This window comes from Halichoerus grypus, chromosome 2 (genome assembly GCF_964656455.1).
Source record: "Halichoerus grypus chromosome 2, mHalGry1.hap1.1, whole genome shotgun sequence".
NCBI lineage: Eukaryota > Metazoa > Chordata > Mammalia > Carnivora > Phocidae > Halichoerus > Halichoerus grypus.
In genome coordinates this window covers 36231635-36257818 of record NC_135713.1, presented here as the reverse complement: position 1 = coordinate 36257818, position 26184 = coordinate 36231635, and the positions used below count along the sequence as shown (strand labels likewise).

General features: G+C 36.4%; 1 protein-coding gene across 6 annotated transcripts in view; it reads right to left on the bottom strand.

Annotated features, from left to right (window-relative positions):
* PARP8 (poly(ADP-ribose) polymerase family member 8) overlaps positions 1-26184 on the bottom strand; it is a 171565-nt gene that overhangs the window by 65915 nt on the left and 79466 nt on the right. For all 6 annotated transcript variants that reach the window (XR_013445540.1, XM_036111782.2, XM_036111779.2 and 3 more), the window contains 5 exons: positions 14847-14884; positions 6770-6859; positions 6137-6207; positions 4509-4586; positions 3297-3391 (listed from right to left, as the gene is read on the bottom strand). Coding sequence is in view for 5 of the 6 variants with exons in the window: in XM_036111782.2 (XP_035967675.1) it covers positions 3297-3391; positions 4509-4586; positions 6137-6207; positions 6770-6859; positions 14847-14884 (372 nt within the window). In the remaining variant the exon portion in view is untranslated. The remainder of the gene's footprint in view (positions 1-3296; positions 3392-4508; positions 4587-6136; positions 6208-6769; positions 6860-14846; positions 14885-26184) is intronic.

Below are 26184 nucleotides of genomic sequence, written 5' to 3'. Positions count from 1 at the left end.
GCTGAGCAGGGAGTCGGCTTCTCCCTCGCCCTCTGTCCCTCCCCCCATTTGTGCTCTCTCTCTTACACCCTCTCTCTCTCAGATAAATAAAATCTTTTTTAAAAATGCAGAAGAGTCACAATCTTGCAATCTTCTAACCTTCATCAAGCATTAGTCATCATAAAAATGGCTTCGACTTTTAAAACAGAAGATGGTATGATCATAAAGCAAAGGTTATTTCATATGGGTTAGACGTGTGAAACACCACAAGCAAATTGTCAGAATCATTTCATTCCTGACCACGTGAGAATTTTGTGACTTGTAATTTCCCACACCTTTCTAAAAATATTAACCTCAAATTGTTTTCCGATGGCACTGATCAGATTTTTTTTAAATACATGACTAGAGGAGAAAATGTAGAATGAAAAACATCAAACATCCTCATTTTGCTGCATGATTCAAGATGAGACATGTTCACTCAGTCTAATAAACTGATGGTTTATCCTGTTTCTCCAGAAATCTAACTCATTTCCAATACAAGAGCCTAGGAACTGGAATTGTCATCAGTGTTTATAAGGATGGTTCAACACAGCCAGGATTCTGCTTTTGAATGCTATGGCCACAAAGAGCTGAAATTACCTGCTTCAGTAATGAACTGGTCATTAGTCGCTATCTCTACCTCCTCTTTCAACCTACTTTAAGAGGTTTTTGTCTCAAGTGAGGCAATGCCAGTTCTTTTCATCTCTTACAGAGAACTTAGATGTGGTTAGCTGCCTTTCTCATTAGACGTCACATTAAAAAAAAAAAAAAAAATGACACCAAATAGCCTATTATGCATATTGAGGTACTTCTGTTCTTCAAACTCCATTAAGTTCTTATAAACCTCAATTAAGTAAAAGAACAGCTAATTAGAACAGTCTGTTTTCAGCAGGCTTAGAACTTTGCAAGGAAGAAGGTTCCAAGAACTTATGCCTATACTCTTGCCATGTCCCCAAGCCTCAGTAGTCGATACGAGACAGTAAATTCATTCATATTTATTTCAAGTAAATCAGACTAGTCCCGCTGTGGTTCATACTTTATACCATGAGGCCTCTGGGAGGTTATTTATTTTGGAAACATTCTCGATAGCTATAGAAAATCTACAGCTATAGAAAATCTACAGCAGGTAAGAACATGGCTTATGTTAATAGAGATTTAAATTGAATCAAAACTTATAAGTGAAATAGGGAAGGAGAAAAAAAAATCAAAGCCATTTATGACTTTCAATATTTCATTTGAATGAAATTCCAAGTATTTATCTAATTTCAAGAGTTGGTAAGTTATCAATAATTTTATTAATAATGGAAAATACTAATAGAGATGATCACTGGTACTTAAATTCTTGCTGAAGAAACAAAAAATATTCCATATATATATATATATATATATATATATATATATATATATATGACAGTGTAATTAAGAGTTTAGCATGGAAATGTGTGTTCAAGATAGTTCCTTAACTTTATATAAAGGTAATCAACATGCGTTAAGGCAATACCCTAAAATGATAGGTACCTCAAATGAAAAGAAGCTGAACTATATGTTGTATTGTATGATTAACTCTATCCCAGACTTATTTTTTTTTTTTTAGTGGGGGAGGGGATTAAATTACTGAGATCAAAATTTTAAGCAGTCAAGCAAATTTCGACTCAAGTTAAAAAATTAATCCTTGTTTTGAACCACTTATGGATAAATCCCTACTGCCTTCTTCATTTATTCATTCTAACACCCTTACTGACTATTCATATTCCCTACCCTGGAGCCACAGTAGAGATCAACTGAGAAATAATTGCAGCTAATTTGCTAAAACCTTGAAATTTGCAAATATTTGTTTTTCCAAGCATAATCCCAATCACTCTCAGTCCACTGCAGCCGACCAGACCTCCATGAGTGGGAGAGACAGGATGGATGTATACAACCCCAGTTTACTGAGGCTGCAGGTGGTGGTGAGTTTGTTTCTGAAGTTAAAATGAAACACTTGACAATTATCAATTGTAGTTCTGTTGTACTTCCCAGCTTAAAATATTTGTTGGCTCTCTCAAAATCTAGATATGTCCATGGAAGAGAAAGTAACCGATAATGTAAACATCTTTCATGGATGCCATACAAACAATCAAGAATCCATCAACCCATATTTCATATATTCCCTGTGCTATATTAAGTAACAAAATATAAGCATGATTAAAAAAACAAAACAAAATAAAACAAACCAACAAAATAGCGCACTGTCCCTGCATGCACAGAATTTAGGGTCTAGAGGGGGAGAAGTAAACCAATAATGACAAGACACAAGAAGTTGAGAAGCATAATAAATGAGGTGAAAGCCAAATGTGACGGGAGTCCGAAGGGCAGAACGACTAATCGGCATTGGAAACTCAAAGGAGGCTCCAGAGAAGCTGGCCTTTGGATTGTGGCTTGAATAAGAATGAAGCACTCACTGGTGAGAAAACAGCTCGTGCAAACGCCGGAAGTCAAGAGGGAACAGAGCACGTCTGGAGAACGGGCTTGGGTGGTTTGGGTGGATAAAGCGGGAACCGAGATCAGGCTGGGATCGGAGTCTGAAATTCCATGGCAACTTGGAGGCTGCCCATCAGGCAAAGAAGAAGAATCTGAAATAATCAGATCTGACTCATGGAGGGAAACTAGGATAGTGACAGGAAAGAGTTTCTTTTTTAAATTAGGGAGAGAAGATGGTAGGTAAGGATACTGAGGTCTTCTGAATAATTAAAAGTGATAAATAATGGTCTTTAAATTTATCACCAAATTATATATGAAGTAACTGCAAGATAAAATATATTATCACTCAAAGAAACACTGCAAATTTATGTCCTTTTTTTCCCCCCCCTTTCTTTTTTTGGGGTCAGATCACATCACAATGTGATCTGGACACCAGTGGTTATGCATTATTTACTTTTATTGTTCACATGATGTGTCCTTGATTTATGATTGACTGCATGGGCCAGCTGGCCAAGTCTATTAAAGGAATTGATTAGGACGCTATTTAAGACTGATATTTTAGCAAACTAACTCTCCAAAATAACTAATTTCTTTAATGCACCAATGTACTCTTAAACCACATGTACCAAAAACAAAACCAAAAAAATCCATACAGCCACAGATAGTCCATTTTGTATAAGTAGAAACACAGCAGAATGTCTTAAGAAATTTCAAATATAACTAAGCCCAAGAATATTTCCACTTAAATAACTCAACAGAAAAATCCCAATGACTTACCAAATCATTTTAATTTTTATTCACAAGAGGTATTGATTTACCTGAGAGAAACTGCGTGCGGCCCATATATCTCTCTCACTGCCGACAAATCAGCCTCAAGCTGGGGGTGCTTGTGCAGTTCCCCGTCATAGTTCACCTGACAAAAAGGGATGGTTCAGGAATGACTCAGGGGTGAAGAGAATCAAAAGAATCAAATACAAACCATCTCTTGAGCAGGTCCCCCTATAGGTTCTGCCAGGGATATCTTCTCTGTCATCTTCATTGAAAAATAGAATACAGCAGTATATTCACTAAAGTTCATAGGTTCGCTTACATCATAAGTCTCATATAATGTATTATGCTCGAAAAGTAAAATTAGAGGGGTGCCTGGGTGGCTCAGTCGGTTAAGCACCCGACTGTTGATTTCGGCTCAGGTCGTGATCTCAAGGTCGTGAGACTGAGCTCCATGTTGGGTTCCATGCTGGGCGTGGAGCCTGCTTAAGATTCTCTCTCTCTCTCTCACCCCCCACCCCACTGCTTGCACGCACGTTCTCTAACAACAGCAACCAAAAAAAGCACCACTTTAATCTACTACCTTCCCATTACATTACACAAGTTACAAAACATATTTGTTCAAGAAGTTTACAGAACCAGAACAAGACACCATATACAGCCATATCCTAAAATCAACTGCACAGGTTAAAACTTTAACACTACCCTGGAAAAATAGTGAATTCTTTTATATATATGCATATGTGGCTACACCATTTTCATATATATAAATTATAATATTTCTTCATCACAATTTTCCAACAAACACTTTACGTCAGTGTAAGAGGAAAAGACAATGAATACAAATATTGAGGATGCTCAGTAACTCGGGACCATCAATTTTTATAAAGGTTAATCATGTTCTACTTAAAACTAACCATCCATGCTTTTGTTAGAAGCGTCATCATTTCAAAACACTGACTGAGCCCAACGTGCTTAAGAAATGTAAAAGTCAGAAATAGAATAAAATGCCATCTGCAAAATCTCTGTAATGAATTAAGATAACTTCAATGCAAGTGAGTGATTACAGTCAAAGAATTGCCAAAGTAACCTTAATTTCTGAATATATGTACAAATAAGAAACAGAGAAATTATACAGATCTGCAAGCCAGTTACAGAACTAACGCGCAGGGCTCTCGGACCACAAGCACAGGAATCCACTAGGACATGGATGCCTACCGTGGACTCTGAGAGCAGATAGTTGGGAGGTCTGATGCACTCACCTGTCCTCCATAATAAAATTCTTCAGAATCATTATCACCTTCAGAATCTTCTTCCACTGTACTATTTTGTCTTGACTCCTTAAAATAATAGAATCAGAAGAAAGTTTTAATGGTCAAACTAGCTTGCCTTCTTTCAAAAAAAGTAGATAATGGCCATAATGGATTAAGTCTTGTGCTTATCACCTGGATTTTATATAAAAGACATTGTTGGTGCAGTACAAACCAAAAACAAAAGATAGTAGGAGACATTTTGTCAGTGTATTAAGCTCTATGTATATCTTTTTTAAAAGTTCTATTTCATCGATTTTGTGTTGTACAATTTACCATTATATATATACATATATGTGTGTGTGTATATATATATGTATATATATATATATAAACTATGTATAATCACCTACAACTTTGGCTTTGTTCAGATAGAACTTCTGAGAAGTTCATACTGATTCGATTTTTTATTAAAAAGTTCCTCGGCATATTTATCCCTGACTGTCCTCACTTCCACTGCCAACTCTACACAATGGTATGAAACAAAAGGCACTCTTAACTCCAATAATAATTATGAAAATAAATATGAATTACATTACAAAGAGAGCGTTCTGCATATAGAAGTTATTTGCTTTAGATTTCAGATTTCAAAAGGATATTTAATTAAATATGCTTGAACTTGAAGTTTGAATTTCTAATTAACTGAACCACATCTGTTATGTGTCTAAAGTGCAAACAATGAAAACTCATCTAAAGTAACTAATGATGATATTCCTATCCCTGGCTCTGTTAAAATAATTAGAAGAAAGGCAAATTCCATTAGACACAGGAATCTATTAATCCAACGTTTTGGAATCATCCCTAAAATTTCCAGAACAAATTTCAAATTCTTAAGGAAAAAGAAAAACCTACAAAAGGGAATTTGGGTTTGATAAAATGCGAACAGTTTTCGGTTTTAGCGGCAGTACTGCTAAATCTGTGGTTCTCGTTGTGGATAAAGAAGAGTAGAGGGAATGATACAACACTAAGAGAAAGGGAAGGTCGTATTGGGTACATAGTGTTAAGAGCAAAGAATTGTTGGTCCTGTTGCACTCATTTTTTTTGTTTAATGTCCAGTATTTATTGACTGATTCAAGCAAACTTTTTAAAGGTGAGGAAGGGCGTATGAATTTGTTGTTGTTGTTTTAACATTGGTCAATAATAATGACTCTACATACCTATAATCTTTGCTACCTTAGCTAAAGAGACCACCTTTTACAAATGAACCTGTGAGGGTCCCATTGAAACAATGGATAGCCACATATAGTTGTTAGAACTGTAAGTTATATAAGTGCTCCTTAGTCAACTACGTTATTTGACGAACGTACGGAGAATAAGTAAAGAAAGCTTCGTATGTATCTGATTTAGATTTAAAACTGACATTCTTTCTATTATTTGAAAGGGAGCTTCCTTCTCAGAGTTAACTCTAGGTCACTACCCTCCCCACACATTAAGTCTCTCAGCTACAAGCTTGTGTTCCATACACTAGATGCAATCTTAACCCCAGTAACAGTGATGATATTAACTAGAAATACAAGGTAAATTTAAAATATGCCTATATGTTTTCAATAAATATAAAACATGAAATGCAATTTCCATACCTCTCCATTTTCCTTCTGTAATTTGGATTTTATGGATAAGCAACAGTTTGTGTCATTTGTCTTCCTTAATTCTGAAAGTTATAAAACATCATTTCAGTTTTTAGTATACTATTTACCAAACATTTATAAGCTTCAATGTAAAAACACCCCTCAGGTGATTCTTTCTTTGCAAGAAAATTAAGGAATATTTTGAAATTATATTATGTTGGGAAGTTATGTGATATACAAGCTCTTCTGATTTTCCATTGCCCATAAAAATATGGTCAAACCAAAGTGCCACTACACAGACTCCTTCAGATCTCATTATATATTTCATGGGATCTACATTGCCCTGAGTCAGCTTTTTAAATATTCAGTTTCCCTAGCAGTGTCATTATGTATGGAATATTTTAGAGCAAATATCAACATAATGCATTTAAACAGGACTTTTTCAAAGAACTGTAAATTTATGTGTTTAAAAAACTGTTAAAAAAAACAAACTAACACAAGTTAAATAGAAAATTTATATGGGGATTTATAGATCCTAAAGATAAATATCTGTTACATGGGCTAAAAGAAACAAAAAAAAATAAAGCTACCTACAGGCAAGAAAATATTAACCTAGAATTTTAAAAAATAGTGTATTCCTATTACCTGTTGCTATTCGATGAAAAATTATTGGAATTGGCTCTGTAGTAACTAATACATCTTCATCATTTTCTGAACTTGACACGTATGTATTATCTGCAAAGAAATGTGGACAATTAAAGGCATAGTAATTTGAAAAAAGACACCCTTTATTTAAAAAAATGAGGTTACATCCACATCACTTCTATCACTCATGAAGCACATACTACTGCTCTGATTAATCTCAGAAAAAATTACGTGTATTTCAGATTTATGTGTGATTTCATTTTAAATGGCCTCTTTAAAGATGTTTGCATCTCCTAGAGAAATAGAGACTTTGGGTAGAAATTATAGAGATTATAGCCCAAATATATCTCTCATATTCCGTGGGGCAACAGATCATTCGGATGCAATTGCTTGCCCGAACTCACTGAACAGGGTCCTTCCCAGTATCAGTACCTTCCTAAGCAGGTTAGTGGTTGGAAGGAGAAAGCTAAACAAGAACATCTGGTGCAACAAATTCAATATCAAGTCTCTAAAAAATGTGAACTAAAGCTTTCATTGAAAATCATACCACCGTATTACTCTACCACATTTGAAATTGATATGAAGTCTCACAACTCTTCCTCCATGAATTTTCATTAAATACTATACAAGTTGAATTCATAGAACATTAAATTATTCCACAGCTTACTTAATTATTTCACTCATCATTTATTTTCTCTGGAAAATATATTTTATAAATCTAGGATTTTTCCCTAATAAATACAGACCTCCGCTTCTATGGTAATATAATATAACACACAGCCATTTATCCTAGTTGGTTCATTGAGGAGTACAGAGCATCTGTGAGAGAGCTGTTTAACAAACACTTCATCAGTTCATCAGCAGTGGTCCTATAATACTCTCAGTGTTGTATAAAATATATAAAATATAAAAATAAAAAGTGTAAAATATTCCCAACAAATAATAGAAACCTGTATCAGTTTCTGCAAAAGGAAGTAAGTATTCTGACAATGGTCTGAGTACAAGATAAAAGATCTTGAGCCAAGTTTTCATAATATTGTGTCACTACAGTGAGAACATGATCTTTAATTGATAGATATCAAAGTCATTACTTTATTTCCAAAGAAACATCTGCACTGTTTTTAAGACCTAGAGTAGTGAGTCAGTGAGAGCGATATGTAGTCACGGCGTAGCCACAAAAGATGCTCAACAGAGACACAAGGCTTTCATAGTTATTCTGGGAGGTAAGAGGACACGAGTGTAGACTGGATTTGAAACAAAACAGGTTTGCCCCATTACTTTATTTTAATTGCAAATTTTGCCTTGTTTTGTTTTCAAATAGCATCAAGGAAGGTGTGAGATTTTTGTGTTTATCAAGTGGGACCACAGGTTAAGAAATAGATTTAATATAAACTTACTTTAATTACTGTCTCATCATATTGATTGAGACTTTGACGTTTCATCTGGAGTCTCTTCTGTCAGTAACCTCATACGCTGAGGTAGGAATCAAAACCCCTCTATCAAAGCCGTTATTTAAATTTCTTAAACCCTCATTCAGAGTCTTACTGATCCAAGTTATCTGCTATGGAATCAACTGAATTAGATTTTTCCTGTGCACAATGGATTCCTTGAAGTAAACTTATGGAGAAAATGAGTATTAGAAGTGTGGATTAGGGGCACCTGGGTGGCTCAGTCGCTAAGCGTCTGCCTTAGGCTCAGGTCATGATCCCAGGGTCCTGGGATGGAGCCCCGTATCGGGCTCCCTGCTCCATGGGAAGCCTGCTTCTCCCTCCCCCACTTCTTCTGCTTGTGTTCCCTCTCTGTCTCTCTCTCTCTGTCAAATAAATAAATAAAATCTAAAAAAAAAAAAAAAGTGTGGCTTACAGTAACAGAAGTAATAGCTGACCACCAAATAGAAGGGGAGATCCAGAAAAATCCGTAAAATGGACACAGCATCACGCAGTATCTCAGTGTCATGGAACAAGGAGGATTTTACTACAGCTTCAAGAGGCAAGTAAGTTAGGATTTTCTGTTTATGAAAATGGGGAAGTGAATAACTCAATCTAAAGGTTCCAATGGTTTACGTAGTGTTGACACTGGAAGGCAGTCAACTCTGATTCAAGAGAATAGAATTTGGTGAAGACATGTTGCGTAATGCTGAACGACAGGACGATAGAGTCAACCATATCATTTTCTAAGAGATTTTCTACCAGTTTGTATTTTGATCAGTATTTAGGCATTAGAACACTTTCAATTTCTGTTTCTGGCTTAATTTATCCAAGCCAAAATGTTTTCAGGTTTCAAGACAATATCTATTAAATCATCATTACAACATTAATAGGCCATCAAATCAACATTACAACATTAAGGGGTATATACCCATGTGAAGAACAGAAATATAGGAAAGTAGACAAAGCACATAAAATCTAGACCCAGCTACCAACTAGTTATTGATCCCTTTTAGCTAAGCCACAGTCAGCCTAGTTCTAAAAATGAAGGTTTGCTGATGCACTTTGAGGATCGTCCCAGCTGTATGAATGAATTGTGTTTTCTTTTTTTTGTTGTTGTTTAAATAATCATTTCTAAACCTTCCTCAAACTATTTTGACATCTGTAATAATAACATCATCTTTGTTTAGACATGAGAAAGTAGGACATAAAAAGAATAAGGAATGCATTTAAGGTAACAGAATGAGTCAGTGACAGAATAAAATGTTTTCAAACTCAAATTCCTTCTCTGGAATTCTCCCACTTGACTCCAGAGCTGCCAAATTTTTTTTTTTTTTTTTTTAAACTTCTGGAGACAGTTATGTTCTTTAATGTGTAAGTTTTGTAGAGGACCTCAAGATCTTTATTAAAGGCTGTTAACAGTATGAATATTTTCTCTTCCCCGCCCTACCAGACTATGCAAGCATTACTGGAACTCTCGTGGACAACTGGGGAGAGATGGGTAGAAAGCCATGAAAAGCATCTCCTGAACTATTGTTTTCATTCCATTTCAGATGCAACATGATTTAAGCCAAGTCATTCCATTATTCATTACTATGTAACTAAAGTAATTATAATTTTATTGGTTTTATAATATAATCTGGATGTCTCCCCTGAATGTTATATATAATATTCATGTACTTCATGTCAACTTTCAAGCCAATCATTTATTATCCCTATTTTAAAGATGAGGAAACCACGGCTCAGAGAAATTAAGCAATTTGCCCAAATTATTTAAGTAATTAAAATTACACATGACTAGTAAGTGGTGAAACTGTCTGAATCCAAACATCAATGCTTTGTTATGCTTTTTTAATATCAAAAAATTGTCACGTAACAATTGCAGTATGTTGTAAAGCATATAAAAGGGATGAGAGAATTTACACCCACCAATAGGTGAGCCTCCTAATTAAAGGTGGGAATTGATGAGAAAAAACTCTGCTGTTCTATTACAGCAGAGCCAATTATCTGTGACTTGTAATATACTTACCTTCAAAAAGCAAAAATCTGTCTACAGTGTATATGACATAAGGAAGTACAAGTAAACCAGAAGGTTGCTCTATTTCTTCACTTTATTTTAAAGAACCAACATATCGTTTTGCATTGCATTTATATACATGTTATTTAAGGTAAAACTAATGCTCACTAAAGACCGTCTTTGTTCACAAAAGCAAAACTGTTGACTAATTTCAATAGATGACACGGGTTACTTAATAGATTGGAATTATAAAATGATAAATCGTTCCTAAGGAGATAAACAGGGTGACATAATCCTGAATTTGAAGGATTATGCTCATACATTTCCACAGGACAAAGAAAGTTCCAAATTTTCAAACTTGGATGATGAAATAATCACTCAACCATATAATCCAGGAAACTAGGATGGGGGAAAAAAAAGACTGAGGAACATTAGCAGAAGGAATTAACAAAAGTACTATCAAGATTACTGCATTTAGAAATTAAAAATGAAGTAAAAAGCTATTTGTTTGAAAGGATTTTTACAGTAGGTAAAACTCTGGGGAAGAAAAATCAAAGGGAGAAAAAGGCAAGAACAAATGTAAAACAACAGAAATGAGAAACAGCCACAGAGATGCGGAAGATTTTCAGATGTATATACTGAATACTATGAACAACTTTTTGTTGAAAAGGTTGCACATTTCACCAACATAGTGAGCTTTCAATAAGAACACATGTTTAAAAATGACTAAGAAATAGAAAATCAGAACAGATAATAATCGTGGCAGAAAAATAACGATTATTAATCCCAGAACCATCCCTAAAAAGATACCAGGCTCAGAGAGATTTGCTTGCATGCTCTGTTGAATGCCAAAGAATAGGTACAATGTCAAGCCTTTGGTGGCAAAGTATATGACAAAATGCATCTAATTCTTCTTTTTTTTTAAAGATTTTATTCATTTATTTAATTGACAGAGAGAGAGAGACAGTGAGAGAGGGAACACAAGCAGGGTGAGGGGCAGAGGGAGAAGCAGGCTTCCTGCAGAGCAGGGAGCCCGATGCGGGGCTCGATCCCAGGACCCTGAGATCATGACCTGAGCTGAAGGCAGACGCTTAACCGACTGAGCCACCCAGGCACCCCCAAAATGCATCTAATTCTTAAAGATCAACATTAAGATATCTACTAATAATATAACTTGTCACCGTGTTGTTCAAAGGAGAAAACGTATGTGATACCTCAACAGAAGTTAAACAAGAATTTGATAAAGACTTAATACTCATTCTTTAAAAAAAAAAAAAAAGCTTGGTAAATGAGAAAAGTAGTTTTCTGAAAGCAGATGAAAGTATGGTCACTAATTTTGGAAAAAAAGGACAAAGCTGCCAACTTTCATATAGATTATTAAAAATTAATCTGGAAGTTCTAGTAGCGTTATGGGAGAAAAAAACACAAGGATGAATATTGGAAAGGGAAAGCAAACATATAATTTTTATACAATATTATCTACATGAGAAATCAAGTGTATTAACTGAACTGTTAGTACAAATAAATGTAGATTAAAATTTAATAATGGGGAAATATTATCATGGTAATATTCACTTTGAAGAAAGCTCCATAAAAAATACTACCACTACTTCTCCCCAATAAGTGATAGTTAGGAATTAGAATTGAATTATAGGCTTGATTTTACCACCAAACTACTTGTCCTTGGGAAATACTATTTAACCTCTCTTGGCATATTTCTTCAAGTATAAAATGTGACGACAGCCTTTGTTCTGCCTATACACAAACTGGCATTTAGAGTCAATTCACTTATGTATATGAAAATACTTGGTACACAGTGTTCTGGTTACATCAACCAATTCAAAATCCGACCTCCAAATGCACTAATTTCTCTCACCCATACTTGGTGTTTTATTTACACTCCTTTTATTTTTAGAAATGAAATTATACTGTAAATTCACTACAGACTCTCTCCAGGATGGGAATTTGTTTTAAAAAAGCACAAATGATAACCAGTGTTTTAGTTTTAAGTTTCAATTTTTGTATATTGCGTTTTCAAGAGGGGCTCCCTCCCGCAAGGTGAGAAAAAGTCAGTGATGCATCTTGGCCACAAGAGGGAGCTAAACATTTGGTTCGCTTGGTTTACCAAAGGCATCTTCTGCCCTATTTCCTGTGCTACAGAATTATTCACTTAACAGTCTTCAAGGTGGGTTTTGATTTGTGGCATTATTTCTATCACCCTAACTTAAAGTCCTCTCATGATTGACATTTCTAGAAGCTGCCTCAGATGAGAAGCACAATAATTATAATATTTACAACACTGAGGTAACTTTAATTTTCCTAACATACTTATTTAGCAAACATTCAGCATCAAAAACATCATAAGGGAGAGGGGCACCTGGGTGGCTCAGTTGGTTAAGCGACTGCCTTCGGCTCAGGTCATGATCTCAGGGTCCTGGGATCAAGCCCCGCATCGGGCTCCCTGCTCAGCGGGAAGCCTGCTTCTCCCTTTCCCACTCCCCCTGCTTGTGTTCCCTCTCTCGCTGTCTCTCTCTCTCTGTCAAATAAATAAATAAAATCTTTAAAAAAAAAAAACATCATAAGGGAGAAAGTTGACTGCAAAATCATCTACAAAAAATTTTTCTTCATAAATATTTTGTCTTGCTATTTCCATGAAATCTGCCTAGAACACTTTATATACTTTTTATATAAAAATAAGCATATTTTTAATAATTAATAACTCCCCATATAAAACTATACAATAGTCTTAAAGAATACTAATGCTTAACACATGTGGCGATCATAGCAAAATAACTGTAAGATAGTTTATGATTTACAAAATTATTTTTATTTTTGTTTTTAATGTTAACCATGGTACTTTTTTTTAAGATTTTTTTTTTAAAAGATTTTATTTATTTATTTGAGAGAGAGAGTGAGAGAGAGAGCACAAGAGGGGGGAGCGGGAGAGGGAGAAGCAGACTCCCTGCTGAGCAGGGAGCCCGATGCGGGACTCGATCCCAGGACTCCAGGATCATGACCTGAGCCGAAGGCAGTCGCTTAACCAACTGAGCCACCCAGGCGCCCTAAGATTTATTTATTTATTTGAGAGACAGAGAGAGAGTGAGAGAGAGAGAGAGCATGAGCAGGAGGAGGGGCAGAGGGAGAAGGAGAAGCAGACTCCCCCCTGAGCAGGGAGCCCTACATGGGGCCCCAGGATCATGACCTGAGCCAAAGGCAGACACTTAAAGAACTGAGCGACCCAGTCACCCCTATAAAATTATTTTTAAATGTAACATTTGATATTATAAAAAAAAGAAGATTAAATGCATGGTGCAAACGGCCACAAAAAATACTAGCCTAAATGCTAAAGAAGTAAGTTTTACATCTTCATACTACCTTATGAACTAATTATTTTTTAATAATACTCAAAGTACATATAATCAAAGTTACTTATAACAATCTAGTAATTTTACATAGAAAAATATGATCCAAATCATGCACAGTATGTGAATAAAATGGCTAGATTTGAATAAGAATTGATTCCAGTTTATGACACTGGCAGATCACAACAGTATAATTTGGTGACCATCTGATTTTATTAAGTCAGAATGTTGGAATATATATATATATGAAATATAGGCAGTTAAAATTTGCTGTTCTTTGTCACAAAATATGATAAACACTAGATTCCTGGATTATACTCTTTTCTCTGAGGTAAACTAATCAAGGTGTATTTATTCTGCACTAAGTCTGCAATCCTTATGCTCTTATTCAAGATGAAATTATAGATATCACTTGTGCAGAAAATACTAAAGAGGAACATCTTGTTTGTATCTTCAAATTGCCGTGACTGAAATGTTGGCATCCGCAGCCTGGGCTCTGTGAGATGGCATGCGTCTAGAAAATAGGACTGACCATGGCCTAGAAGAAAAACACTTGTTTGATTTACAGAAAAATGGATCTGCAGTGTTCTTACATTCTGTCTTCTAGGGACAAGTGTTTGTGGGCCTACTAATCTATTTCGGGAGACAGACACACAGTGAGAAGAGCCATGCATATACAAGATACCTAGTCTAGTCCAGTGGTACAGTCCACAGGCTCTGGACTACTGGGTTCAAGTCCCAACTCTTCCTCTTACTAGGCGTGTCATCATTCAGGAGGAAAATGGTGATGTTATGGTAACAATATCATAGGATTATTGTGAGAATTGTTTAATCATTCATATGCTTAGAAAAATGAAGACAGGCCTATTCTTTGCTATTACTATTTTTAGCTATTAGTTTAGCTGTTATTCTTACCTATTATATTTACATTATGAAAAGCCAAATGATGTTCCAAATCCAACAACTAAACCAGCTCAGAGAATCTTTGTTTTACTTGCAATGAGATAAATATATACAGGCTGAAGCTATCACATGGGCTCAAGTAAATGACTTTTCATCAGGAAACTATTTTGCTTCTGGACTGCATCTCAGGGTAAGACATGAATCTCACAGGCAACCAGCAGAATTCTTCTAGATCTTCAAGTCTTTTCCTGCCAACATTTCACTCCTAGATATATTTATATACATTTTCCATCTCCAGAAGGAAAAAATATTCAAAGAAATCATGACATGAGTATTTGTAATAAAAAATAGAAAGAAGAAAAACATACCTGGGTAATCTTCAGATACATGTACTGAATAGGATACACTGTTAAAACAGGGAAAAAAGAGAAAAGAAAGGCTCAAATTACTGCTAAGGTAAATGTTTTTACAAAATAAAAACCAACCTCACATTACCCATTCATTTTTACAGATATAAGTATAAACAAAAAAACCTCCTTGGTATTTGACAGAGGAAACTTAACAGGTTTTTAAGATATATTTTCCATGAGTATAAATGGTTTTTGAAATATCTTTCTCCCAACAGTGGTACCTTTAGTATAGATAGGTCTTTTTATTCTCAGCAATATCTAATATTCCCTAATCTATGATCATTTGTGTCGTTTGCTCAGATTTTATCAAATCTTTTTTTTTCTAACCAAACATAAAATATTCCTCCTATTTGGTACAGCAGTTCAGAATTTAAACATTTATTTTTAATACTGCTTCCCCACAATATGCTGTGCTTTTGAAACATGTCCTTTTCTTCAAAGAATTAAGAACAGGAAGACAGTGGAACTAACAATTATTCAACAGCCGCTCTCTCATCATCATGATATATAACAAATAAACTATCTCCTGTTCTCAAAAGTATTGGGTTGCTTTAAAAATAATTTTTAAATTGCATTTTAACAATTTCACAACTCCTTTCTCAGTAACCCTGCTGCCTCCTCCAGGTATTATCTCAGTGACGTATGGAAAGTTATCATGCTTATTTGTTCACTTTCCTATCTCTATCAGCTAGACTGTAAGTGTCTTGAGGTAAGGGTCCATGTCTATTTTTACTTCTAACACAGTCACCTATTATGGTGCTTGACACTCAGCACTTGTTCAATATTAGCTTTCTGAATGGATCAGGGGAACTGCCGCCTGCCAGAGAAAAGTCAAAATTTAGTTTAAGTTCAGCCAAATTAACTGCCTGTTAAGAACCCCCCTCCAAAAAAAAAAAAAAATCAATTCTCTGATAACAGAGCTTCAAAATACATGAGGCAAAACCTGACAGATAAAGGGAGAAATGGACAACTCCACAATCATAGTTTGAGTAATTAATAGAACTAGACCCCCCCCCAAATCATTAAAGACATAGAAGATCTAAAACAGATTTTCATAAAAAACTAATAACTGCAGAGTTATCTTTTTCTTTTCAGGTACACATAAATGGAATGTTCACCAAGAAAGATCATATACTGCACTATAAAACTAGTCTTAGTAAATGTGAATGCTTGGATGGCTGTGGTTCACCGTAGTTCATATCCTGGTTTCCTGGCTCATCTGGCTCTTATAACACTAAGTCTTAAGTCCTCAAAGAGCCACTGCCTTTTAGAATTTGAGTGGACTTCGGGCTATGTGACTGTGGCCATAGGCAATGCAACCCCTTCACGCAAGCCCAAGTCTTCCAGACTCTACCAATCAAACCCCTGGCATGCTGCTTAGTCCATGGAAAGAGATTACACAAAGACAAGAATGAATAAGGAAGTGAGTAGGAAAACAAGATGGTTAGTAATGAGACCAAGTACTGATACACTGTTCTTTCATAAAGTATATTTAATTGTTTAATTAATTCAAAAAGCATTTCTTGGTAATCTGATAAAAGACAAACATTATGTTAATAATGTTAACCAAGATTTAGGTAGAAAAAAATCAGGAGATGATTTTGTATGATTAATTTAGGAGGAAACAAAGAATATAAAACACAATGAATATGACAGACATAGGAACTTAAACATTTTAAAGCACAATAGTATTTTTTTTTTTACTTTTTATTTTTATAGAATTACAGGTTCACATGAAGTTTTACCGATAGCAGAGAGGTCTCATGTAGCCTTTATCCAGGTTCCCCCATTAATTACATGTTATATACTGATAGTATAATATCAAAAGCAGGAAATCTACATTAGATAAAGTTTGCATATAGTTTTAGGTTATTTTATCACGTTTGCATCATGTACTCACTATCGTACATCAAGATACGAAACTATTTGATGATTCAAGAATTTCCTTCATTCCACCCTCATTAGAGTCAAACCTGTCTCCTTTCATCCCAACATCCTTAACCCCAGGCAGACACTAATCAATTCTCCATCTCTATAATTTTGTCATTTCAAGAACATTATATAAATGGAATCATAGAGTATGACACGAAGCACAATAGCATTCTGAAGCGAAGTTAGTACTGTGAAAAAATTACTATGATTGGCAATATTTAGGATAGACTGAAGAAGAGGGAGATTGGATTCAGAAGCTACTATCAGTGGGGACGTATGTAATGGGGAGGAGAAGGCGGGAACAAATGGCAGATGTTGGAGCCCAGCCAAGAGACCAGCTTTGGAAATCATGGCCCTGAATCAAATGCCAAGGATTAGAAGATAAAATAACCATGCCAGTGATGCTTCAAATAAGCTGGGGGAAATACACACTATGACCTCAATGAATTTATTTTCCCACAAGTCATCCCCTTAGACAATGGAACTATACTATGTAGAAATTAAATTATTGATGATCAAGGCAACCCTTCATCTGGCAGAACTATGTGACAGAAGCCTGGGATCTTGCCAGAGATTACACTCAATAGCAAGCTGAATTAATTCTCAACAGCCTACCATCTCAACCAATAGGAGTTGGCTTCATTTCTTATCCATATGAATGTCCAAATCCAAAAGGAAGCCTTAATACGTTCCCATGTCTATCTCCAATTGAGGAGCCTGTTATAATCAGGGCCACACACACAGAGATCAAATTCCAGCTTTGAGGCTTACTAGCTGAGTGGCATATGAAAAGTTAACTTCAACACGCTCGGCTTCGATCTCTTTTCAGTAAAATGGGAGAATCCAGACCTACAGTACAAGCCTGCTGTGATGATTTAATGGTCTAACAGGTGTAAGGTCCCCAGAACGCCAGACACAGAGCAGTGGGTGCCAAGTAATTCTAGTCAGCTTCCAGTACCAGCAATGAAAATGTAGAAAAATGAAATTTCACATGAATGAAATGTTTATTGGGGAACTCAAGTTACTCAAAACCACAATATATTACGTTAATCAGAGACCAAAACTAACACTGATGATTTTATCTTACGGTTGTATTATCCTCATGATTTTAAGAGACATTTCCAGGTTCATGATCATACCTAATTTTTCAAATATAAAATAGAAAGCAAAAGCCCTACAAAATGACTCATCAGCTCCTGTGTTATATAGCATTTTCTTGGGAGTACACCAGAAGGAAAATCACCAGGGCTGTAAAATCCAAATCAGTTTCACTCTGTGGCTTACAGAGTTCTTAGGGAAACAATCTAGTACAAGCAGACATGGATGATTAAGCTAAAGGACCTAACAGGCAGGGCTGGGGGGGAAAAAAAGGCAAAGAACCAAGCTTAAATAGATACAGGAGTAAGGGTAGCATGTGCTGTACATACTAAATACTAAAGCAGGGAAAATTATCATGAGGAAGTGAATGGGAAAGAAAGTGAACAAGAGAAGGAAGAGAAAGCTGGAGCAAGCTCTGAATTCTGATTCACGAAAAAAAAATGCCTTCAAAATTTTAGACTACGACGTTAAACTACAATTATACTGAGGTGCTTCGTCAGAGGAATTTAGTCGGTCACTCTGTGTTTGGTATATAGTGCATGTACTACATGGTACTGGGTTTTTGGTTTTTTAAGATTTTATTTATTTATTTGTCAGAGAGAGAGAGAGAGGGAGACCAAAAGCAGGGGAAGCACCAGGCAAAGAGAGAAGCAGGCTCCCCGCTGAGCAAGGAGTCTGATGCAGGACTCCATCCTAGGTCCCTGGGATCATGACCTGAGCCAAAAGAAGACACCTAATCGACTGAGCCACCCAGCAGTCCCTCCCCCCAACCCCGGGTTCTTAATATCACACAGTTAAGATTAGAATCTATAAATTATTTCTATAACCTCAATCATTTCTTAAATAAAGTGGCTGCTTCCACTTCTTATTCTTCTGAAAGCAACTGTCCCTACCAAAGATCTCTCTCTACTGCCAAGAGCCTTTGAAGGAGTTCCTGGGGGGGCCCTCAGATGTTCACTATCTACCCAATCCTGTATTTTGTGTCTAAATTTGTTTACTTCTGTAATTAAAAGCATTCATAAGGCCATTCTTATACCTAACCTCACCACTGACTCCATTACCATCCTATTTCTTCTGAAATTCCTGCAAAGAACTATGAATAGATGGAGTTTAGATCTAGTTCCTGAGTTCACAAATCAAAGAAAATTCTTGAAGAACAGCAGGGAGCTGAGGAAAATGGCAGTTTTAACATAATAGGGAAGGGAACTCGGATCTGAAGAGGAAATTGTTTTAGATTTAGACCTCTCGGAGGTACTGGATTCAGTAACTATATCTTACAAGTGGGCCCCAAAATGTTCCTGCCACCTCAAACTCAAGAGTCCTGGATTCTGAGCTCATACTTTTTCATCTACATCCAGGGGTTTTGACAGAGCAAGCAAAACCCAGCATTTTATGTGTCTTTTACTTTACTCTCTAAAACAATCTCTCTGATAAACCAATCCTTACAGAGCTTTTCTTTCCCAATTAGATCACTTTTAAAATTTACATAAGAAAAAGCAAAACGCAGAAACTAAGAAAACATGGCAGCTCCTGGGCAGCAGTCCTCCACCCCAACTACAATGCTTATGACTAGAGGCCTCAGCTCCGTACATTCGCATCCGCTTGCAAGACAACAGCTCACACCTGAGGATGTACGGTCCCGACCCCATTCCCAGTCGCCCTGGGAACGTATCAGAAGAAAATTCACTCTGACACCTCTTCCCCAACGTTCAAGTGTTACAGGGTGAAAAAGACACTGTCTGGCTATTCATCTCCACAACCAACTCTTGCATCTCAAGCTAGAAGGTGACTTGGCATGCTAGAAGCTCACATTGGCTATTTGGATGCCATTTACGTCCCAAAATATTTCCTATCACACTCATCATCATTTTTATCTTCCATAAACATTTTCTAAATATCCAGGTCAACGAGCTATAGCACCCTCATCATTTACCATTATTAGCTACCAATTGTTTTGTCATTTACCCAGGATTAGGAATTTCTAGGGCACTCTCTGTCTCTTTACTTAAAAATCCTCACATCACCCACATCCATATGGACAACGTTATGCTGCATATGGTTCCATGACCTCATCTTCCCTTATTTTAGCTCACCAAATCCATGGCTACACCTTGGACCTTGGCTTGAAGCGTAATTGCTCTCCTTCTAAAATCTCAACCCAGTGTCCCACTTTTTAGCCACAATTTTATAACTTTTCAACCCTCACTCCTTTATTCCTACTCACTGACACCCACCAATCCCCATGCTTTCTTTCACTCTTTGTGCTCTTTATAGTCCCTTCCAGCTTCACTTCCTTCTTTATGTGACTGTAGAGCCCTAACTGCTCTCCCCACACCATCTTCAACTCCTTCATTGTGTACCCCTATTTTGCCCATGCAGACTATCTACCAGACCTAGAACCACCAAACCGTAGGTAAGTCATGTCTCCACTCCCTACACCTGGGCTCTGAATGCTGCTGGAGTGCAGAGTGGATCCAAAGCATCTGGACCCACTGCAGACATATGGTGCCCCATGCCAGCTCTGCACAGTCTTGCTCAGTAAGCCCTCATACCCTCTTCCACGTCTTCTTCTTGGTAGATTTTTCAAACCTTCACAACTTTCTAACATCCTGTAACAACCTGCCCTTTCAACCATCCGCATTAAGATAAAATAGATCATCATACGGCTACTCCCTCTAGGCATTCTCTCATTTCTTTCTCCCACCAACCACCTATAAGCTAATACTTTTCTCCTTGCACCCAGGAAGATGGAAATGTCTGTTCTTTTATCTAAGACTAATCCATCTAGTTGATTTATAGATGCCATAAATGAAGGCTCCATTTGGGAACTTGTTCCACAATTTGAAATTAATAAAAAAATTTGTAATTACAGAAGTGTGAAAAGATTCACTCACAAAGATATTAATGGTAGCGCTACTAAAATGAAGAAGTACCCAGAAAAGCAAAAATGGCAATAATAGGATTATATAAACTATTATATATATATAATGTAACACCAGGCAACTGTGAAAAAGTAATGGTGCAATGAAAGAGACACGTGTTTCTGAAACATTAAGGTACATACAAAAATTTAGACAGCTACAACATATTTTCATTAAAAATATGTAAATACATATTTATTTACTACAAATACATATTGATAGAAGCGTGGCTAGAAAAATAATGACAAATTTCAACATTTGTTATCTCTTATTTATTGGGTGAAAGCAAACCTTATTTTTTGTATCTGTATTTTTTTAATCTTTCTAATAAGTATGAAATAAAAAGGGGGAAGCTCGTAATATTTAAGCTCTCCCTTTACCTTGTAACCTTTTCTAATTATCACTCCACCTGCCTTCTTAAAATCAAGTTTTTGCCAAGAGTCATCTAAGCCATTTTTGCCACCTGCCCACTTGCACCTGCACATTCCAACCTGGCCTCCACTCCTAGGTCCCCACCGAAATTCTTCTTCACAATAGCACTGATCTTTTTTTTTTTCCTAGTCCTTTTCTTACACAAATTCTCAGATGCATTTAATAAAAACAAAGACATCATGAAACCCTCTTTTCTTGGTTCCTGAATCACACCTCTCCCTGGGTCCCCTCTTATTTTTGAAGATGGTCTTCTAAGTCTGTTGACTTTTGCTATTTCACATTTCATGCTGTTTTCCTATTTCAATGCTTTCCAGTCATGCTGACTGCTCTATTTTTTCACATGAGTAATCTCAACGATATCCACGAGTCTCCTACCAGCCATGAGCAGAAGGCTCAAAAATTCCCTATCTCCGAATCAAGTAGGCAGCTTTTTTATTTCTCCCCATATTTCAATAGGATAGTCTGGAAGCAAATTAAACCCAACTCATACAAAACACAACTCACTGCCTTTTTTACATTAATTTTCAACTCAACAAATTAAATACCAAGAAATTTGGGGCAAATAATAGCAGTACCTGCTGTTAGGAACTACAGATCTACTTTCTATTTGACCATATCAGGATGCAAGACGCTCGGCCACTTTTGGGAGCAGGGAAAGTTTGAGTTAGTTGATTTGAAGTGGGACCTGGAGTGTGCATTTCTAAAAAGCACCCCAAGTGATTCTGAGGAAAGTAAGCTCTAGACCTTGTTTCCAAAAAAAAGAGATACTGATTCTACAAAATTAATGCTAATTCTTCAGCATGTCTTCCAAGGCTCTTCATGATCTGACCCGTAACTCTCTGACCAGCCAAAACCCTGCCAAATACCCAGAGACCTGAACTTCTAACCACTTCAAGTTCTACCATTTCCAAAACAGTTCATTTTATTCACACAAAGGAAAGTGGCTCCAGACTCTGGATGTGAAATCTGGCTCCATTATTAACTGTGTGACGACTAGGGGCCAGGTAACTAACACTCTTTGACTCAGTTTCCAATCTGTAGTTTTCCATCTCTTCGGGTTGCTCTAAGGAGTAAATAGGTTAATACATGTAAAACACTTTGAAGAAAAAAAAGAAACCAAGCACACCTAAGTTTTCAATAAACATTAGCTGCTTCATCAGTAAATATCCTTATCATTATTATTACTCCTACACATAGACTTAGGGTTCTGGAACACACTCCCCTTCTCCCCTCAAGACTCAATCTCAAGGACAACTTCCTATGAAACTTCTCCCACAACCCAGGCAGATGGATGTTTCTTCCCCTATGTCCCACTTCATCTCTAGACTGAGAGTACAGACCAAACATTTTCATCCTCAAATTCCCGGGCTTTGACACAGTAACTTATCACTCAAAAAATAGCTTCTGAACAGACAAACAAATCATATCTTTTTCCAAAATTACTGGAGGATATACCATGACAGTCCTTGACAGAATACGTATTGCTTTGGCAAGTGTTGAAATATTTGATGAAAATCAGCAAATGTTGGTACCCAACAGTGCCCCCTGTGGGTCCATACCACCTTGCATGGGAGTATCCAGCTCTTCTGTCACATCCTCTTCACAGGCTTTTTGTGATATCCAGAACAGAGTGGGTTCTGAATGCCAAGATCATAGGTATTCTCTGTATTTCTCATTTTCAAATCTACATACAGAAGGTGATACTTGCATTATTACCAGTCTTGACAGCATGAGCTGAAATGTAGGGGAAGACCTTTGGTCCAAAAAATGGAAGCATCACAGTTACTTTCAATACAAACAAGCAGAAGTGTGAGCATTTCAAATTGATCATTACATTACTAGTTTACTTGTCCGGCGAGCACTACACAGGAAAGTCCTTATTTAACCTATCTTGAAACCTATCTTTTTACTCCTATCTTGAAAGTATAGAAGGAAATGTCAGTTCTCCTAGGCAGAAGAGGGAAGTGGTATAGAAAATGTCTGAGCAGGGATTTGTTGGGACATCATATATTCCATGCCAGGAGCAAGCATCCTCTAGTCAGGCCTATAATGACAACCACACGTATTTACCTGCCCTGCCCTTCTTATGCAGCATTCAACATCAAGACAAGAGAACTAAGCTCTCATTCCAGAAGAGAAGACATATCTTTCCTGCCAATGAAATAAACTGTTGATGTAGGACATCAACATATTTATGTTACCCTTATTTATGTTACCACCCTATATTACCCTTTACAAAGGTAAAAGGGTGAAAATGCTTGCCTGATAAACACGGTTACTCAATAATACGTATGTTCCTACTTTCGAAGCTTATTTTGATAATTTTTAAAAAGTTATACTTCCAGTAAGTGATGTAACAAGATTAAAGTAATGGTGTTCATTTGTGTGACTTTTAGGGAATTGGCTGAGTCAGCAACTTCATGCTTAAATATTATATTATAGGTCAAATGCTTAGAATTTTAAGCAAACCATCTTCTCAACAGAGATGAACTTGAAGGATCTAAGTCCAACTTTGATTAGTAACCCAGATGCATGCTTTATTTAGGATATTAATATGCTCTATGGTACGAGCAAATTTTTTTTTTTATACTGCCTTAGTCAAAGGAAAGAGCCAACTTTTTCTCTTATTCTTTGATTATAACCAAAAACAAAAGGGAGGTCACAAATGCAATTACAACAAGACCTGAAGAGTGGATAGAGCATGCCAAGACACCAACATTAAATTTATTATATATAAATATTATTTCCATATTTCCTCCCCGAAGTTTAACGTCTGGACTTTTCTTCTCTGTGCAGTTTGCAACTAATTCAACACACTTTTGATAAATATTTGCTAAAATATAGATGTCTTTCCCATCACTGTTTTACATCTAGGTTCAAGTTACACATGCTTATAAAAAGTTTAAGGCTGCTACAAATGATTTACACAACATGCCAGGACTGGAAAGCTGAATATGATAAAACAATTCTAAAAATGAAGTAAGGCTTTGTTGAGGCAAGAAAACATGTTTTAAGAAAACACTATAAATATTCAGAGAGATAACTGCAATAAATACTAAGATATTACCTCAGCAACTTGCTCAAATCCTTAAAGTACCTAAGATCAGTTCTTTCCAAGATAATTTCTTATGGAATATCGAGCACAATTCTTAATACCACCTGAAGACCCTGCAGGATATAGTCTATCTACTTGCCTCAGCCCCGTCTTGTCCTGCATTCTCTCTGGGCTGCAACAAAAAGGACCCCCTTCACTTCCTAAGCCTGCCACATTCCCTCTCCCTGGAATGCTCTCCTCCTTTTTGCCTTAACTCATTCTCATCCTTCAGATCTCAACTCAAACGTCACCTCCTAGGAAAAAACTTTGTGATCACCCCTCCCAGACTTAGAATCTTACTCTAGAGCAGCTACACAGTTTGTAATTATACATTCATTTGCATGACATTGACATCTGCTTCCCCCACTAAATCTATAAGAATGGAAGGCACTTCTGTTTTCTTCACCTTAACCTCCCAGCAACTATCATATACCTAGTATATAGTAGGAACACTGTAATTAATTGTGGAATGAATGTTTATTAATAAATGTATAAATCCTTTGACCTTCCAACTTGGAATAACCGTCCTCACAAAATTACTTAGCAACTATGATTTAGTTTACAGCCTGAAGAGCGCAGAAGAACACAGACTTTAGAATATGCCTTCACAAGCCATGTGAGCCTGAGAAAAAGAATTTGCTAATCTCCTTCTGCTTATTTGTGAAGTGAGATAACATCTACTTCCTAGTATTGTCGAGAGGATTACGTGGAAGATGATAAGTGGACGAAAGAAGCCTGTGTAATGGGAGGAGACAATCAGTGAACATATTTCTTAACTCCCTCCCCTTCCCCAAAACTCAAACGTGAGAAGATACAAAATAATTCTGTAGCAGACCTCTTCATTACCCATTCCCTTCCTTCCCCTCCCGATATGAAAGCCTTTGGGTTTGCAGGAGAATTCCTTCTCCCAGGGGAGGAAAGAGCTGAGCAAATGGATAAGCCAATCAGAGAAGCCTAATTTCAGCTGGCAGCCTTCTAACACCTGCGGTAAACAGAGAAAGGTTGAGCCCAGAAAATTTCAGACATGGAAGCAGAGGCCTGATCAAACTAAATCTAAATCTCTTTATCAATGAACTTTTCAAGGAACAAATAACTTTCTTTTTGCTGTCTTTTTTTTTTTTCAAGATTCTATTTATTTATTTATTCATTCATTCATTCATTCATTCATTTATTTTAGAGAGTGTGTGTCAGGGGAGGAGCAGAGGGAGAGAGACAAGCAGACTCCACGCTCAGCATGAAGACCCATGTGGGGCTCAATCCCACGACCCTGAGAGAGATCACAACCTGAGCCAAAATCAAGAGTCGAACACTTAACCAACTGAGCCACCTAGGCGCCCCTCTTTTGCTGTTTTAAGCCAGCCTAAAATATTTTTTTGTTTCTTACAACCAAAATCATCCTAACTTGTACACGGACCTATTAAGCCGCTTGAGATGTTTTAATGTGAACATCTACAAGCTATTTAAACTAAAAACTCATAGGCTTATATAGCCTTAATTTAATTTTATGATTTTTGTTACAAAGTGTATACTTGAGTGATTTACTTAGGATTTTAAGAAATATTCACACATTTTATAGAACTTGTGACCTAAAATCAATGGTAATGAATTAGATACTACATGAGACAAGTTGTAAGTTCACAGGTCTTACTATTTTTCTGTTTGTCAAACATAAGGTCATTTTCTTTAGGGTGTAATTTTTTTTTTCCTTGTGGTTAAATGATTTATTAGTCCTTCATGGTCTTTGGTTTGTTACTTTGTTTCAATATGTATATATGTACATAAAGTTGGATTTGGCAAGCTGTAGTCCTAACCACTGCTT